This window comes from Cyprinodon tularosa, unplaced genomic scaffold (assembly GCF_016077235.1).
Source record: "Cyprinodon tularosa strain WSP-4 unplaced genomic scaffold, ASM1607723v1 ctg33, whole genome shotgun sequence".
NCBI lineage: Eukaryota > Metazoa > Chordata > Actinopteri > Cyprinodontiformes > Cyprinodontidae > Cyprinodon > Cyprinodon tularosa.
This window is the reverse complement of record NW_024039041.1, coordinates 361,480-380,631: the sequence shown is the minus strand read 5'-3', so window position 1 is coordinate 380,631 and position 19,152 is coordinate 361,480. Positions and strand designations below refer to the sequence as shown.

The following is a 19,152-nucleotide window of genomic DNA, read 5'->3' as shown; positions in this document are numbered from 1 at the left end:
TAAAGGATGTGGCCCAATGAAGTTGGCTCCCTAGGAAGCCTACTTTTTGAGTGCAAACCTCATTTCTGGAAAGATGTTTGACCTTTTTTTGTGTGCAAGTGATAGAACAAATGTATTGTTCCTACAGGCTCTAATTCTTCAATGCAGAGTCCATCAACAGGTTGTAGATTACAATATGTATAAATCTCTTAAATCTACATTTTTTGGTTTTTGAAAGCTCACTAAATGTTTTTTCCCCCACACTTACTTTGCTTAATGGCTTTACCCGAGAAATTGTCACTGATCACCAATGAAAGACAATACTATATATTATAGAATATATAAGTATAAGTAAATTAAACTAGACTTTATGTTTGTGAAAGCTAAGAATTAAATTTTTTAAATTTTGTTTTTAACCAACAGAGAAATTCTTTCAGAAATTAGTGTTTGCACAGTAACCTGTCCACTTACTTGTTAAAATAAATAGTGATATTAATGTGTCAGTAGGAAAGACAATTTTATATCAGAATCATGATTAAAGTGGGATTAGGTGGTTTTGAATGTGTCATGGGTATAGGAGTAAGGCAGCATGCCCTGAGTGGCACCTAGACTGCTCAAGTGTAACAGTGGGTAGCACTGCTGCTTTGCAGCAGAAAGGTTCCGGTTCGATTCCCAGACCGCGGTTTTTCTGCATGGAGTTTGCATGTTCTACGGGTACCCTGGCTTCCACCCACAGTCCAAAAACATGACTCTTAGGTTAATTGCCTTCTCTAAATTCTGGCTCCAGGGTGTACACAGCGGGAGATAGGTACCAGCACCCCTCATGACCCCACTCGGGATAAAGCCTGTCAGAAAATGGATGGATGGTTCTTTTGCACAATCATCTCTCTTATAAACATTTTTTATTCAAAGTTTAAAATGTTAAAATGAACCCCAGACTCATTATGAAAAAGTAAAATAACCTTTCACCTTAGCACAGACAGGCAGCTACCAAACAAATTCTAACTTGAGTATCTAACAGTTAGCCATGTTTTTGGTACTTGCATCTCATTAAAATATGGCTGTTATGTATGTATATATTAGGAAATAAAGGTTATGGTACAGTATTTCTTTCCTTTTACAGAGGAATTCAAGACTTTCATCTCTATAGGAAACTGAACGGTTGGACAGGGTGACATCTGGTAAGAACAAGTTGTAAAAAAACAGCTGAGTCATTGTTTTAAGATAGATAGAACAATTAACCTGAAAGCGGTGGGAGCAAAGTAACATACCCGGTTTTAAATTGTGACAGCACTGCATAAATACAACTTAAATACACTCAGCCGTTCATGAAAGTCTCTGAACCGAAACCATCAGGAGTCAGGTTTTATTTGGTCGATTTTTGCTCTTTGCACAAAGGTGATAATGATTTACCCCAATGAAAAAAAACAATCAAATGACAAAAAATATCTTTACTTTTCAGTGAATTTCTCAGAAATTTACAGAAAGAAAACATACATAAAAGTAAAATCATAATTAAGAAATGTTTATACATTTGTCTGAGAATTTTTAGTTACCATTTGGTAATAAGAAAACAGAGTAAAAATTGGTTTCTCGTCAAGTATTTCTAAGTTGCCTTTAACAAAGAAAAGCAAAATAAAGCTGAATTTAATAGTCACAGGTAAAGAGACAGTAAAATGTGTGTGAATACAGTGCAACACATTAAGAAATATTTGTGGAGTTTATGATATAGTCTAACATTCATTAGCGTGTCATTTTAAGATTGTAGAGTTATTTTTAGAGTTGCACATTGTTGAACAAGCTGCCTCGAACACATCTTCATTAGGATTATCTGTGTTGTCAGTGTCACTTATCAGCTGAGGATACAAAGACAGCATGGGTTCAAAGCTGATTCCTGTGATTAATGTTGAAAATTAATTTATACAAATAATGATTACAAATTTTGCCAAATGCTTTTACTGTACTCACTTTCATATTGCACATTTATGCCTCAGATTCATCATGCCCTCCACTTGGTGTATTCATGACCAACCATCTGTTCTTGTGCTGAGTGTGTCCAAAGCCCTCGTCATAATTTCCCTTTTCTTTGAACAGTTGTTGGTAGTGAAATATGCAGTAGAATTCACCGTTCAAAGGTGTGTAATTTTGCATGCTAAAAAGAAGTAAATGTTAATAGCAGAGATAATTGTCCTTGCTAGTTAGTTATAAGAACCTTCTTCTGGAAACAAAGAACATTAATAAAGATATTGTTCCTACATTTGCAAAGCAGCATTATAAAAAATGGTGTAGATCATTTTCATTAGACTAACACAGGCACAGGAACTCAATTAAGTAGTTCATTGAAAAAATAAGTTCAGGAAATATGAAATCTAAATCAGTAAATCATCCATCCATCCATCCATCCATCCATCCATCCATCCATCCATCCATCCATCCATCCATCCATCCATCCATCCATCCATCCATCCATCCATCCATCCATCCATCCATCCATCCATCCATCCATCCAATATGGTAAATTGGTAAATTGTGCGTTTACTTATTGTGACAGTTGCAGTGATGGACAGGTTATGTCATAAATTAATAAAATATAGTAAAGAAAACATTTTTTTTTTAAAGAAAATCAGTAACATTTTCCCAAAAATAACTTTCTATTGTAGTAAAGGGCTGATCAAGATGTTTTATTTTATTTTACTTTTGCAAGTAAGAGCTAAATAATACTACCTCCAATGAGAACCCCCCCCCCCCCCCCCCCAGTGGTAATATAGATTATAGATTACTTTAAACCTAAGTTGCCTACTTGCACTAAAAGCAACAGCGTGTAAATTTTAGCCACCAGAGGGTGCTTGACCTGAAAATTCCAGGTCCAGCCCTCCCCAGAGGCCATTGATGGGATTGTACCATCATAAAATTAAACATTCTCCCTCCCTGTTTTGGAAGACCACTTTGGACTATTCGAAAATGATGTAGTTACTTGTAAATTATGGACATGTTTACTCCTCTTTAAATTAAAATCCTATATCATAGAACCAAAATATATCTGACCAGGTAGGTTTATGTGTTGCTGCCTTACAACAACTGTAAGCTTAGTTAGCTCTCATTTCAAATACCTCTATCCCACTAGCCACAAAACCCATTTAAGGATTTCAGGAACAATCAGCTTTTAGTGGCAGTGGGAACAACTCACTGATGCGGCACGCTGTGGGAACACCAGACCTGCTTAATTACATGATACCATTGAGCACAATGTATAGATGTTAACAAACCGCGCCAGCCACGTTTGATCTAACAAGCAGAAACAGCTCTGCTTACATCTGATAAACATGGTGCAGCACTTGCTCTGGTGGTCACCAGAAACGCAGCAGCAGGGGGACAGAGGCCATGCAGCTTGCCATATAGGGGAAGGGAGCCAAATGCCAATTGCTATTGGGTTGACCCATGTTTAAAAAACCCGTGTTAAAGTGCTATTTTCAGTGTGAAACGGGCTTAGACTGCAATAAAAAGCTGCTCTTGGTCACGTGACTCACTCAGTCCACCCCTCTTATGTTAAATAGCCGAGTATTTGAAAAGGACAGTAAAAGCTGAGCATCTTGAGTGCTGTATGTTGACCAGAAATATAATGTAATATATCTGAAATTAAGCTAGTACTTGGTTTACAAGTTACATGGGGTTGTTTTCATGTAAGTAAAATTATAGAGTCAAAAGAGTAAGATGTTCTTGAATTGAGCTAAGAGAAGAGTCAGAAACATAGTTTTAAATCCCACCTTAATTTTTTCTTGCACTTTTTGCAGCAGAAGCATGTTTTGTGAAAAATGTATTTGTCTGCCGTGATTTTTTCCATTTGGTAAACCGGCTTCTGACAGGCTGAGCACAACTCTTGAGACGTTGGTTGAAACTGATAAGAAAAATGAGACAGGGTTCAAGATCACAATGGTGACTTTCAAAAAAAGAATTTATTCCAATACTGCTGTTACAAATAAAGCAGGTAACTAATGCATGATTAATATATACCATAATAATAAAAACACCATGTTGATAATTAGAATGTTTGGAAAACATGACTTGTTATTGTTTCACAGCAGAAACTGTGGATGTGTAAAGCTGGTTACCAGAGTAATCAGTCCTCTCATACTTTTCAACAGTTGCCCCTGTAACACTGCCTCCACTGTCAGTTTTCACCTGGAGCACACTAACCTCTCGATTTTGTTGGCATTTAGACATTTGCTTTTGCCCTCCATTACTGGGGTCCTTTTTACCTGAAGTGGGGCTGTTGCATGACACTGTCTTCATAGTTCTAAATTTTCCTTCAGGTCTTGAGTTCATTTGACATTTCATACAGATTGACATGTCCTGTGGTGCAGTCTCTGTATCATCAGTTTTTCTAGCTATGGACTGAATAGAGACCAATTCAGGTGAAGATGGAGGACTTTGCCCTTGCATTGTGGAAAAGGTATCTGTAGTGGGAGATGGTGCAGCCCCTGTGGATGCGCTTCTTTCTGGAAGAGAACTTTCCTGTGGTTCTTGGGGTTTGGTTCTGCTTAAGCCGCTCTTGTTAATATTGCTAGAAAAGGAAGACCCTTCTGCAACCCCCAGGGATTCTTTGAACAAATTTGATAGACTTGCAATATCTGAGTCAGATTTTAATGTAGACACAGAAAAAAGGGCCTTCTTAATGGTGTCCTCTATGTCCTTAAGTCTGGCTAAAGTCTGCTCTTTTAAGTGTATTATTTCCTCACTTGCACGCTCAAGATCTCCATAAATATATTCCATTGAGGACTTATTTTTTATGTCTGCTGGTAACTGCATTGATTTGTTTTTGGTTTCTATTGGGACCTTCGTTTGTCTCTTCTTGTCTGTGTTGACAACCCAGTCAGGAATGTTCTCAAACACCCTCCTGAGAGACCTCACGTCAACCTTACTTGTGTCACTCTCAATTTCTTTTACTCGACTCAAAATGCTTTCCAGTTGCTCTTGCTTTCTCAAATGTTCAAAGATTTCCATCGCAGCAGTTACATTCCCTCTCACAATCTCATCCATGTGTATGGACAGACGCTGTCTGTTCTCATCCTCTGTTTCTATCGTTGCTTTCTTTTCCTTCATCTCAACTTTGTTTTTTTGCTCTGTGTCCTTGTCAATGCTGTCTACTCTATCAGCAGTTATTTCAAAGGCATTAGATAATGGATCAGCCCTCATTTGGACAATGCCATCTCTAGTGCTCTCTCCTGGTAAGTGTTTTTGATTTTTGTCGCTAGACTGAATAGGTTTCACTCTTTTTGGCTTCACTGGAGCCATCTTTTTCAAAGGCAGCCCTTTCCCACCAAATTTCTGGCGGGCTTCATGGAAATTTATATGGGTTTCATCCGTATCACATATGTTATTTACTGATGCGGTCTGAGGAACCTCTTCCTTTCCTATATTGCTTGTCTTGTGTTGTTCATTTATGTTTTTTATAATATTTCCGTTATTCTCAGAGACTGAGGTCAAACTTTGAACTTCAGATTTCCCTTGCGTCTCATGCAGCATATTTGTACCTTCACCTAAGTTCTGATTTTCATGATTGTCCACTGGCCGACTGATAGAACCTTCTTGATTTAAAATCGGTGTAGTTATTGAGGGCTGGGGCACTTGGAAAGCGGTTTCTTTGGTTCCCACATTACTAATTTTGTGTTCCTCTGGAAGCCTAGTAGGAGATGGCTGATTTATTGCATGATTTGCCTTTAAATGTTCAGGTTTAGGTGGAATTGGAGGTTTGGGGCCTATGACTCTTTTGCTTCTCTTCAACACAGCACCTTGAGTTGCTGTACAGTTGTTTTCAACCGAGTTTAAAAAAGTCTTTCCTGAATTGAGTGGTTCTTTAGATTGTTGTGGAAGTACAGCATTTGCCAAAGCCACATGTGGGTTTTGTGGGTTTTCAAATGGGTGTGAAGGCTCTGCATTTGCCACAGCTAATTCTAGGTTTAATAGTTTTTCAGATGTGAATCGAGGCTCCGCATTTGTCAAAGTCCCTTCTAGATTTTGTGAGCTTTTATTTTGATCTGAAGCCTTTGCATTTTCCTCAGTCAGTTCTAGATTTAGTGGTTTTTCAGTTGGGTGTGGAGGTTTCACATTTTCTACAGTTGCTTCTATGTTAACTGATACTTGAATTGGGTTGGGGGACTCCCCATCCAAAGATGATTCTTGTTGTTTAGATGGGTTGCAGGGCTCCATATTTGCTACAGTCACTTCTTTGTTTAATGTTTCTTCAGTTGGACATGCAAGCTTTGCATATGTCATAGCCACTCCTTGATTTAGTGAATCTTCAATCTGGTTTGGGGGCTCTTCATTTACCACAATCACTTGAAGTTTTGGTGTTTCTTCATTTGGGTGTGGAGACTCTGCATTTTCCAAAGTCCCTTCTATGCTTACTGGTCCTTCAGTTGGGTTGGAGGGCGCCACATTTTCCACATTCACTTCTAGGTTCAGTCTTCCTTCAGCTGTGTGTGGAGGCTTCACATTTCCTGTAACCACTTCTGGGTTTAATGTTTCTTCAGTTGGTTGTAGAAGCTTTGCATTTGCCACAGCCATACCTAGGTTTAGTAGTTCTTCAGTCTGATGTAGGGACTCTTTATCTGCCACAATCACTTCAAGGTTAAGTGTGTCCTCAGTTGGTTGGGGAGACTCTGCATTTGCCACAGGTTCTACAAGGTTTGGTGATTTTATATTTGGGTGCGGAGGCTCCACATTTGTTACAGTTACTTCTTGGTTTAGTAGTTCTTCAGTGAGGTTTGGAGGTTCTGCATTTACAAACCTCACCTCAAGGTTTAGAGGCTCCCCAGGCTGGTATGGTGGATCAGCATTTATCACTGTCTCTTCTAAGTTTAATGGTTCTTTTGTTTGGTGGGGATTTTTGTTTTCCCAAGTCAGCTCTTGCTTTGGTTGCTCTTGACTTAATTTACACATGGGGTATAGATCTGTTGTGTTGTTCTTTTGAACATCTTTTGGTGATGTTTTCTTATTAGATACATAGGAGTGTCTGTATATCATGGCTGCTTTAAAGTCTCCCCTCGTGATATTGATATTGGACCTCTCCAAGGAGTTCAATGCAGCTTGGATTGTACCCTTATAACACGTTTTATCTTCTTCTTGTAGGGATGTTTCTTCTGAAAATTGTGGATACACCATTGCCGTTAGATTTGTTTCACTTTGATTTAAGACTGTGGATTCTTTACTTTGATATGCTTCTGGATCTGTTTTTGACCGCCTGTCAGTATCTGCTATAGCATTGGCAATGGGTATTTCAGACAATCCTTCTGTATAGATTTCTTGAAAACATGACTTTTTTTCAGCTTGGTCATGGGAATAATAAGCTGTTTTTGGGTCAGAAACCTTATCATTCACATTTACAACTTCTGCCATCTCAGGTTCATGGACCCTGTTATCATTTTGACTAACAGAATATGCCACAATTTTCTTAGGATCTTGGACAAAACATGTGTTAATTCTATGCGTATGCTGTGGAAGCAAGAATACCTCAGTATTGCATTCTACAGGAGACTGACTTTTTCCAGATGATACCGCAGAAGTCTTACTATGAATTGGACTTTTTCCCTCAGAGAACATGTTTTTTAATGTTTTTACATCCACTTGTATGCACTCCTCGGCTGAATATCTTTGCTGCTCATGTTGACATTTATCATCCTGTTTTAAAGCGGTTTGATTTTGACTGAGGCCACTCCTGTGAACGGTTGGTTCATCATCATGAAGAGATCTCAAATATTCCAAGTCACCTTTTTCAATGTAACTTTTGAGCAGTTTCACATTAGGTCTGACTGACCCTGAAAAGGATGGGTCTGGACCACTTTTTGACAATAATTCTGTATGTGTTTCAGGTTTTTCATGCTCTGCACCTTTTGGAGGAATGTAAATCTTTACGTCTTTTTCATCAAAATACTTGTAGAGAGAATAAACAATGACCTCACCATATTTGCTGGCATCTTCTTGAATGATTACTCCTTTTCTCAGAGAGTTGTCCTGATTGAGAATATCTTCAACAAGCTGAATTACATTGGCAGTTTTTAACTCAGTGTCTTTGTTTACGCTGAAGTGATGCTGATGAGCCAATGCATCCAACACTGTGGTCTTCATTAACCCTTTACTATCCTCTTTTAGGTAAATGATCTGATGTTTTAGGTTTACCCGTGGAAGCAGCTGCACTATAAAGTTTCGTGCTCCACCTTCAGCGAACTCATTATATTTTAATTCGGGTCCCTGGTCTGATATAGTAAATTTTGATTTTTTAGCAATCATTGTGTCATTGACCTCAATAATTGCCCCATCAGAATGAATGGCTTTTACATGGTGTAGGAAATCTAATGTTTCTTTGATATTTTCCACTAGCATCTCTATTTCATCCTGATTCTGATGTCTAATTTTGTCAAATGGCATTGATTCAAACAGATGTGCTCTGTTCTTTACGTTGGCAATTGGATAGCCTTCCTCTGCAAGACTGCTTTGAATGTGAGTTTTCGATGCATGACAATATGAATTCTGTTGTTCAATGTTTGTGGAAATAAAAGGGTTATTTTGAAAAAGATCTGAATTTGTAGTTGTTTTATTTTTTATTTCTGAATCAGGTAAACCTTTCGAAAACTTCTCGAGTGAGAGATCATTTCCAGAAAATGCTATACTACAGGAAGAGTCATTTGTAGCACTTTGACAGATCCTGTTAACACACTGCGCTTTTTCTTCTGAATCCTTTTCCATGCTTTTGTTGTCTCCTTGTGTGATGATGGCGGAATATGCCTCAGATTGTTCCATTATTTTTCCAGCTATATTTTCCTTCTTAAAAACTAAAGGAGCGTTGCCCTGAATCTCATTTTGCTTGTGTGTGCTTGAAGACTGATTTTCAACAACCTTCCTACTCACTTGAGCATCTTTTTTCACAATCTCTTCCTCAACATCTTTGTTAAAATCTGATGTCAAATTAGGAGACTTATTACTTTTCAACATCACTTCAAATTCCTTAGTTTTAGGTTCCTCTTTTAGCCTCTCAAAATCTGAAGCTGTTTTCCTATATTGCTTACTTTCCAGTCCCCCCTCTGCCACATAGATTTTTGGGTTGTTGTTGCTGCTCAGGTTGCGGCTTTCAAATATCATGCATCTTGAAAGAACTTCCCCCTCATATCCTGTTTTACCCCCAAGCTTAATTTCAGAGCTTAAAACTTCAGCAAACTCCTCATCAACAGCATCATCTAGCCTCTTAAGCTCAGGGCAGGTATGCTTAAGGAGGCGCCTCAGCTCGGTTTTCTGTCGTTGTTGAAATAACATTTCCGGAGAAAGTTGGAGTGAAGTTAACTGTTCAGAATGTGCCTCAGATATTTCTTCCAATCCTGTTTTATGCTCTTCTGCTGGCTGATGAGTGAAGTCATCTTTTCTTTGTTGGTAGTCTTCATTCATCTTAAAAGAATAAAGTATTGGTCTTACTATTTCCATCCTCTTTGATATAATAACTCTAGTGAAAGCCATGCTCCAGAGGAAGTGTTATGGTCCAGCCAAATGTAATTACTTACATCATTAGGACCCATGCATTGCCACCAAGCTCAGTTATGCATCCCACCTGAAAGCGCTCCACAAGGACCTGTGTCACAATAACTAAATTCCCAACAGGGATGATGCATGTGCTGATTAGAAATGACAGGATGTTAGCTGCAGATCCTTTAAGTGAGGAGGGGTATTCATGTCTTGAAATTGCAAATCATGCAGATGTCTGACTGGATTAATATGGGGAATATGGTGGCAAAGTCACAGTCTAAAACTACCTGCTGTGGTCCACAGGCTATTCAGCCATATTTGCTTTATGACACGTAGGACATAGGCATCACAAATCATCATTTCCAACAATAATTAAGTAGGTGGTCATCAGAAGTAAATTTCACAATGGTGACATTATTTATGACAACAGACCAGATGCTTCTGTTGTTTCATTATGTTGTTCCATATTCTTATTGGTGCTTAGATGGTGGATATGGGTCAGGTTAGGCAAGCTGATTGATTGTGGCTATGCAGCTCCATGTGGGAAAAAAAACGACGTCGCTGTATTCTGATACATTTCTATCAGAATCAGCCTTATTGCTTAGCTTTTGGATCAGACCACACTGATCTGCCTTCTCTCAGCATGTGTATAAATGATATTTGGTTGATAAGGAACCCTTGTTGTCTTACCATTGTTATTTGGATTCACTAGAACCCTTGAGTGCATATATCTTTTATTTATTCATTTTGCATGTCAGTAACCATAACATCATTACTGGTTAGTTAAAGCACAATAAAGAAGTTACTGGCCATGCATATTAATATCTATTCCTCTAGAAGCAACTCTGCACCATATTCTGCTAAGTACAAACTGTTTTGTTTTAGAAGAAGATGACGGTGGAGAAAATCTTATGTTATTTTGACAGAGTAAGTTAAAAAGTATGGTGACATGCGACTTTACCTTGGTTGGTTTAACCACCTTTCCAGAGTTTCGTGGTTGAGCTTGATCCTTAAAGAAAACAACACGTATCTTATAAGTCAAATTATTCCACTGCCAGGGTATACTTAATTCAATTAAAGACCCACAAAAACAGGTGTTCATGGTTAGATCCTCCTCAACTTAGACATTACAATTTAAATAGAAAATTAGAAAGGCTTTCATTTTTACTCTCAGGTTTTGAAAATCAAACAACAACTCAAAATCTTCCCATTTGAAAATGTTGTGTATTGCATTATTATTTTATTATATTTGAGTTTATTATATGAGCTATGATGTTTTTCAATTTGCTCAAATTTTCTTTTATGTTTTCTAAACTGTATTCTAGCTGTTCATCTCTTTGTGCTAATTGAAATGGAAACAGCCTAATATGTTACTGTTGTGTGAATAGAGGTATTGGCTGGTATAACTGGATGTTAAAGCATTGTCCTTTGGTTTATTTTTAGTGACAACATGTAAGTGTAAAAATACTCATAGACTTAAGTTCATGTTTGTTTTTTTACATTTAATATACATTTTTTTGCAACACTTGAAGTCTCTTTAATTTACATATTTGAGTTTTGCTTATTACATTTACGGTGCAATGAAGTAAAACTACACAATTTAAAAGGGTAAAAGAACATTGTAGTACTAAATCATTTTCATAACATTTTAAATTTCCATTTATTTTATTTTTATCTCAGGTATTTAGAATTTGCTAATGGTGCTGCTGTTGATAAACAAGGCTTTTTGTATATAGCTATAGATTCTATATTCCGTATATATATATATATATATATATACAGTATATATATATATATATATATATATATATATATATATATATATATATATATATATATATATATATATATATATATATATATATATATATATATATATATATACAAACTAATTCCAATCACATCTTTAGCATGTGTAGTATATACATAAACAGGCAGTAGGGTAAAGTAAGACTGGACACAGTTTACATCAATGTCCTGACATTAGTCCAGACATCTTTTACCACGGGTGCCAAAATCTGTTGTTTATGCTCTTAGCATCAATATGTCGGAAAGTTGCTAAACTTAGCATTTGATAGGTCTTCCTAATGGACAGTTCTTGCAAAAAAATTTTTTTTTTTCAATCACTCTGAAACTTTCGCAATGTTATTTGCTCTGTTTGCTGACACGGGTACAAAACGATTGTTTAATTAATTATGTAACACGGAATATTATTTTTATTTAGGGTTGTGGGAATTTGAAAAATTAATGAATAACAAAAAAATAAAATAATAGTTTAAGAAAAATCCATTAATATACGTTAATGTTGATTTCAATCTATGGCTAAAAGGATTTAATCTGAGCTAAAAGGATAAAAAAAAAAGTTCACAGACTGACCTTTACAACTTTTGGACTGATTGTCACTTCCCGATTTGCCACTTTTGACATATAGAGAGCAGACAAAGCTTTGACAGAGACAGACAGAACTTCTTTGGTTTGAACGAAAGAGTTGTCTCTGGAGTCTGCAGCTGACTTCCTCTTTTCATCTGCAGAGACATCAGATGGACAAGCTGGAAAATGTGACACACAATGTGTTTGGCATGATGGTAAAAAGAAAAATTCTGATGATGGATGCCATTCACTTACGAAGAATTTAAACAGTGAGTCATCTTGTAGTATAATGCCTAATCCTCCAGTGCTAATAGTTATGTCACCAAAGTGTTTGTTAGCAAGCTCTAATTTAGGCTCCTGCTCAGAGAGCTTCCTGAACTGATATTTCCCAGCTGTCATGTGGCTGAGATATAAATGCATACTTGTGCTGGACCAGGAAAGATACATGACTCCAATGATGCAAATACACACAGTTAAAGCATGAGTGAATCCCTACAGCCAAGGCTAAACAGGTTACAGTTCTATTAATAAACCCTAGCAAGTCAACTTTATGATAATAACACGGAGACACACACGTTTAAATTCCAGTAATAGGACAGAGCCTTTCACTTATATTGGTATCCATACTAAAAGTGCATATATGCAATATGTATATATTTTTATTATGTTTATGACAACAGCCTAATCTTACCAAAAACTTGAGACAAATCCAACTTTTAAACTGAGGACATTTTTCCATAATTTTTAATTTCCATCTTCAAAGACTGGGAGCTCATTACCAACAATAAAAAAATTGCAAATAAATATATTACAATGATAATGTGCATAAGGCTGTACCATAAATTATAATTTCTGATCCCAAAAAAGGAACATGTCCATTACTGAAACGGTATAAACATTTTTTGTTGTGAAATGTTTTAAAAAAAAACAAACAAAACACTGTTTTTTTTTTTTTTTTTTATCTATTTTCCTTTTTCAGTTCTATTATCATCTCTGGAAAAAAGTCTGTATTTTTTTTTTATCACAAACAAAAAACTCTATTGAACTAAAGTCTGCAACAGGATTGAATATTATCTGTATGTCCAAACTTGCCTTTTTCTGTTCTTGGGCAAATCCTTTAAACCACACAACTTTAGCTTTTACTTTGAAGTATTAAGACTTTCTATAATTAAAGAGGCTTTTTGAGTTTCAATAAAAGTGTTTCTTTGGGTTTGATATTTAGTTCTGTGATTTTAAAAAGGCAGGAAAAAGGATTATTTATGCTGTACTGATCAGTATCTGAAGGTGTCTTTGAGAAAGAAAACCAGATTTTTCTGAATATTTGGCATAGGATCAGAAACATGCATCATCAACCAACGAAACCGAATTGAATCTGCTTGCTAAGTTTTTATGATTTTTTTTATTGCTCATAACTGAGCTAATAACTGTGATGTAGCAGAGTAATTAAAATTGGAGGAGTGTTGCATGCAGTTGTAATCAGTTCCCTCAACTCTAGTACTCCAAAATACCAGCATATGGCTTCAAGAGTCAATATAGGTCAGAGTTGAATGGCCTGCCAAGCAAAAATAAAGACTCTACCCTGAAACAGACACTCTCCAAAAAAAAAATAACTTCAGACCGTCAAGATAAATAAAATTCTATTCAACTAAAATGTTTTAAAAGATTAAAAGACTTGTAGCAAGTCACCAAGGAAGCAGGCTTATCAGAATCACTGCAAAGTGGTCTAATTTCATTCCCTTTTTTGTCCAAATCCAAATTATACTCACAGAATATGAATCCTTGTTGATAACTTAATTCCTTTCTTCTTTGTTTCTGTTTCTTTTTAAACTTGTGTATAATCTTTAAAATGATCCTATCCTTTAAGAAAGCGTCTGCTTTCCCCCGTCACTCCCTCGTTCTGGGTCATCTGTCCTGGAGACAGCTGACCGTTTTACCCTCCTAAACTTATTCAGGACTTGTTGCTTAGCAGCTATTTCTGTCCCACTCTGTAGTGGACACCTTTTAACCACAGAGGGTTTAGTCAATCACAGCTTTTGCAAAGTCACTGTCTAAATACCTATTCACAATTTCCAGTTTTAAAGATTACAACCACAGCTTAAAATATGTGTATATATATTTTTCTCCTTATTCAAATTTAAGTTGATTCTTTAAATGGATTCTATAAACACCCATAATGAATAAGGAAACAACGTGACCCATGCTCCTCCTTATCTGCTGGATTTTGAACTTACTGTGCAAGTGTGTGGTTTAATTAGAGTCATATGTGGGTCATTACTGAGGTTTTTGTTTCAATTATCAGCCAATCTTGTCTACCTTGATCTTGCACATGATTATTAAAGAGGTATAACTTTTACCTCAGCTGTTCTATTATGCTTAAAACAAATTTGGAATATTTACTTGACTTCCATTTTACCCAATGAGAGCAGTTTGTTTCTTTTGGGGAAAAATTGGGGAAAAAAATAATGCTTGGTGAAAATATTTGGGACTCACCAGCTTCAGATGCTGCAAGTCTTTCAAAATCAATGCCTGCCACTGATTTTCTTTTCTCTGTCTTGGTTTGATTCACCACCTGTAGAGAGAAATTAGAAAGCCTTAGTGCTTAACAGTCACAGTGCCGCTGTGGAGGTGTCAAAACCAAAGCACTGCTACCACCCTGGATGTCTTACACCCCTATCTCACTGGCCCAAAAACCTGTTTAAACCTGGGAACAATCGGATTTTAGTAGCAGTGAGAACAGCTTACTGACCTGTGTCTACCCACGGGTCAAATGACTCCGCAAGAGAACAGTTTTAATCCTCCTGGTAAGCGGCATGTGGGAACACCAGAGCCCGGATGAACGCCTAAATTATGTGACACCATTGAGCACAACATATGAACGTCAACATGCCTTGCCAGCCACGTCTGTTCTAACAAGCCAAAACAACTCTGTTTACATTTGTTAAACATGGTGCAGCCCTGGTAAGAGAGATTCGGAATGATAATAGAGAGGAACAATAAAGCACACTTACTATGCCCTGGCTTCCTTAAATGTTATTCTCCATTGTAAACTTTAGTGATTTCTGTTTCCCTGGTGACAGCATCAATGCTAACCCTGCATGATGATGTCAACAGACACGCATCGTGCAGCTTTCTAGCTAGGGGTTAGACCCGTTTTTTTTGGCAGTGGGAAGGGAGCCAAATGCCGATTGTTAGAGAGTCGACCCATGTTTGGAAAACCCGCGTAAACCCGGTATTTTCAGAGGAAAGAGGCTTTATTGTTTTCTAAAGCAGGAAGTATATGTGTAGCCAAGGTAGAAAGCAGACATGATAATAAAAACACTTGATTCCACCTGTGTTTAATGAGTAAAGTCTGCTCCAAAGCCATATAATAATCATTTGGGACAACCTAATGAAAAATATAAAAATAAAATCTAAAAATTAATCAACTAAAGGTCAGAATCAGGAAACGCTCCATTGTTCGGCTTTGATCAGGCATTAAAGTAGATTAAATAGTTTTCCTCAATATCCATTGAATGCATCAAGGTCTCCAAATACGTTTTTATAAATGCATACAAACAGCAAATTTGATGCACTTTATGATGCAAACGATGCTTAAAGTCTGTTATTCTTATTATTGCTTCCTATTTAGTTTGATTTATAACTTTAATATCCGTCGAATAACTTGTGGCACTTGTAGTTTGATACCTGATATGCGCTTGGGGCGACAGTGGCGTCGGATGTTGGAGTTTGCCCTGAAATCGAAGGGTTGACAGTTCAAGCCCCAACTCTGACTTGCAGTGTCGTTGTGTCCTGGGGCAAGACACTTCACCTGCATTGTCTACTGATGGTGGTCAGAGGGCCTGGTGGCGCCAGTGTACGGCAGCCCCGCTTCTGTCAGTGAGCCCCAGGGCAGCTGTGGCTACAATATAGTTTGCCACCGTGAGTGTGTGCGTGAATGGGTGAATGAATGTAGTGTAAAGCGCTCTGGTCAAGTCTCCTGACTTGAAAAACGGCGCTATATAAGTACTTACCATTTTTATATCCTATTTGCGCAATTCTTTTAAATAAATTGGGTGTCATGTGATTACTTATTAGACCATCCAGTATTTTAATAAAAGGTAAAGATTCCTTAAAATATCAAAGAATGTTTTTTGTTTCACTGCAGATCTATATTTAAGGTAATCTCTTTATGAAACCATATGTTGCCTCCAACTGGAAGCAAGATTAAAAGTTTGGGCTGGTCCACCCAAAATCCAGTGATTAGGGCGGAGAATTATTACATTTAAAGCAACAAAAAGTGTAAGAATTGGCTTTAATTTGTTAAAACCTTTTATTTAAACTTGTAAAATAATAATAAAAAAACTTCCATAGTCCCATGAACAAACTTAAATGACTGAAAAAACTGCTAAAAAGCAAAACTGAAACTAACTCTGGTGGTGGTTAAAATTAACAACAAAGCAACTGATTAATTCTCAAAACTTCTGATCTAAAATGTTTATATGCTGTAGCATACTGTAGCATAATAAAAGTAATAGTTTTTACCTTTTGAGGTGGAGAATCATCTTTTTGCTCCTTCTTAGATTTCATTTTAGCAGGTTTCATCTGTTCCTTCCAAGGAATCTGCACTTCCTCAGCCTCTCCATTCACCAGTGGAATATTCGCGTTGTGATCCAAGGCTGGGTTTCCAGCTCTAAAACTGCTTTTCGGTTTGTACTCTGCTGTTGCCTTTGTCTCGAAAACAGCCTTCAGGGCCTCTATGGACCTGCTGCCAGTTTGGAGGCTACCCACTGATTTACTGCGAGTCAGACTGACTTTGGTCCGAGCTTGTTCCTGTTCATCATTTTTCTTCAGAAGAGAGTCCGGATGAGTCTCTCTGCTTTTCAGAGGAGATGGAGGGATCTGCTAAAATATATTCACAAAACCAATGTCTTGAATATAACTGAAGTAGTTATTTTCCCAAGTGCAAAAGTACTTGATAAACAGGGTTACCTCTTTTAGTCCTGCTTTCTTCTTTCCTTCAACATTATTATCTGGAGCGGCTTGACTGGTTGTACCTTTTGCCACTGTAGTTTGATACCTGATATGCATTTTTTACTCAATTTTAAAGCAGTTTTAACATTTAAATGCATCTTCAATTATCACAGAGAAAAAAAGATGATTTTTGTACCTGGCCACTAACTGGGACACAGATATGGCCCTGTCCTGAAGTCCTGTATCTGTCCAGATCGCCTTGTCAGACTGTGAGGACAGACTCCTCAGAGACAGGCTGCGCCTTAGATCCTTTTCCCATTCCATAGTTTTATCGAAGCAGATCAATTCTTCCAAATGTATTCAACAAACCATCATACAAAACAAAAAAAAACAAGGATTTTCATCAGAGAACTGAATTTCTTATATCAGAATTTTTGCAGACAGCTTCCTTTCCCTGCTTACCAATTTTAGAAAGCATCTTAAAACCTTTATTACATTTTTAGGACTATATACTGTTACATTCATTATCAAAATTTAAGAAAAAATACCTTGCTATTAATCATTATTCCAGAGGATATTTTTAATTTGTTACCTTACAGATGTCATGTAGTGCCTGTTCTTTGTGACAACCAGACAATGATACTTCCGCCGCATCATGAGACCTGCACACGATAAAAGGTGCTTTTGGAGCAAAGTCCTGTTACTTCCTTATTGCCTCTGCCTCAGTAGATTGGACCTGTGACCAAAAACAGCCGACTGCTCTAAAAATCTCTTAAAGTTGTAACACAAATGTGTGCAGACTTGTGTAAATGCGTTTCAAAGAATAAAAAAATAAACTAATGGGAGAAAAAAGAATCTTAATTTTGCTTTTCACATCAATTTTGTATTTTATGACATTCTACCAACAGGAGAATCTTCTTGTTGTTTGATCACAGGTTAAACCTTATATGTAATTACTTGATCTTTGAACAGAGGTTCATGATCTGTTGAGATAAAATGAGATTAGCTTAATCTATTTTGTGGCAGGTGTGGTTAGTTTAGCACCAAAAAGTAAATCTAGATACATATAGCCAAAACAAAAGAAAAGTGCATATATATATATATATATGTATATTTTAAGAAACATGATTTACTCCGAAGAGCTAGTTTTAATGTTTGCATTTAGTCACTGATTAACAATGCCCTTTAGTTGAAATTTATTACAACACCCTGCAGGATGAACTCAACAACAGTCAATTGTAGGTGTAAATGACAGCAACCTGTCAACTGTTCTATTCTAGTCATCAGTTAATCCCAACAAAAACTAATTCATTTAAACTGCTCAAAAAATAAGGGGGACATTAAAATAACACAACCTAGAATTGAATGCATGAAATATTCTCACTGAATACTTCATTCTTTACAAAGTTGGATGTGCTGACAAATCAAACAAAAATCATCAATGGAAATCAAATTTTTTAAAAGAACGGAACCCTTGATTTGGAGTCAAATTTTAAAGTGGAAAAACACACTACAGGCTGATCCAGCTTTGATGTAATGTCCTGAAAACATGACAAATTGAGGCTCAGTATTGTGTGTGGCCTCCATGTGCCTGTGTGACCTCGCTACAATGCCTGGGCATTCTCACGATGAGGTGGTGGATGTCTCCCGATGGATCTCCTCTAGACCTGGACTAAAGCATCCGACAACTCGTGGACATCTCTGGTGAAAGGTGACGGTAGAGGATGGACCGAGACACGATGTTCCAGATGTGCTCAATCTGATTCAGGTCAGTGGAATGGGTGGGCCAGTCCATAGATTCAATACGTTCATCTTGCAGGAACTGCTGACACATTCCAGCTGCATGAGGTCTAGCATCTTCCTGCATTAGAAGGGCGAACTGCACCAGTATACAGTCTCACAAGGGGTCTGAGGATCTCATCTCGGTACCCAATGGCAGTCATGCTACCTCTGATGAGCCCATGGAGGGCTGCGTGGCCCTCCAAAGAAATGCCGCCCCACACCATTACTGACCCACTGCCAAACCAGTCAGGCTGAAGGATGTCTCCAGACTCTGTCATATCTGTCAAATGTGCTCAGTATGAATCTGCTTTCATCTGTGAAGACCAGAGGGCACCAGTGGTGAATTTGCCAATCCTTGTGTTCTTTGGCAAATGCCAACCATCCTGCATGTTATTGGACTGTAAGCACAACCCCCATCTGTAGACATCAGGAAGTTATACCATCTTTACGGAGTCAGTTTCTAATAGTTTGTGCAGACACATGCACATTTGTGGCCTGCTGGATGTCATTTTAAAGGGCTCTGGCAGTGATCGTCCTGATCCTCCTTGCACAAAGGTGGAA

At 37.3% G+C, this 19,152-nt stretch overlaps 1 protein-coding gene across 2 annotated transcripts; it reads right to left on the bottom strand.

The window, feature by feature from the left end:
- Window positions 1-1,130: 1,130 nt before the first annotated feature.
- On the bottom strand, window positions 1,131-17,527 carry LOC119788972 (LIM domain and actin-binding protein 1). Of its 2 annotated transcripts, none has more exons than XM_038293686.1 (10): window positions 17,402-17,527; window positions 17,006-17,156; window positions 16,828-16,915; window positions 16,381-16,740; window positions 14,350-14,428; window positions 11,866-12,014; window positions 10,451-10,498; window positions 3,744-3,874; window positions 1,948-2,131; window positions 1,131-1,835 (listed from the first exon to the last, which is right to left on the bottom strand). In XM_038293686.1, exons 2-9 carry the CDS (start codon window positions 17,131-17,133, stop codon window positions 1,963-1,965), a joined length of 1,152 nt encoding a protein of 383 aa, XP_038149614.1. In that variant the 5' UTR covers window positions 17,134-17,156; window positions 17,402-17,527; the 3' UTR covers window positions 1,131-1,835; window positions 1,948-1,962. The 2 variants fall into 2 exon arrangements, with proteins under 2 accessions (XP_038149614.1, XP_038149613.1); XM_038293685.1 differs by having other exon boundaries at window positions 1,328-1,873.
- Window positions 17,528-19,152: the final 1,625 nt, after the last annotated feature.

Coding starts and splice junctions, on each gene's coding strand:
- LOC119788972 (XM_038293686.1), bottom strand. CDS start 17,133: ATGGAATGGGAAAAGGATCTAAGGCGCAGCCTGTCTCTGAGGAGTCTG. Junction 16,741..16,827: donor AGAAAGCAGGACTAAAAGAG/GTAACCCTGTTT, acceptor AATATATTTTAG/CAGATCCCTCCATCTCCTCT. Junction 2,132..3,743: donor AAGTGCAAGAAAAAATTAAG/GTGGGATTTAAA, acceptor ACTTCTTTTTAG/CATGCAAAATTACACACCTT.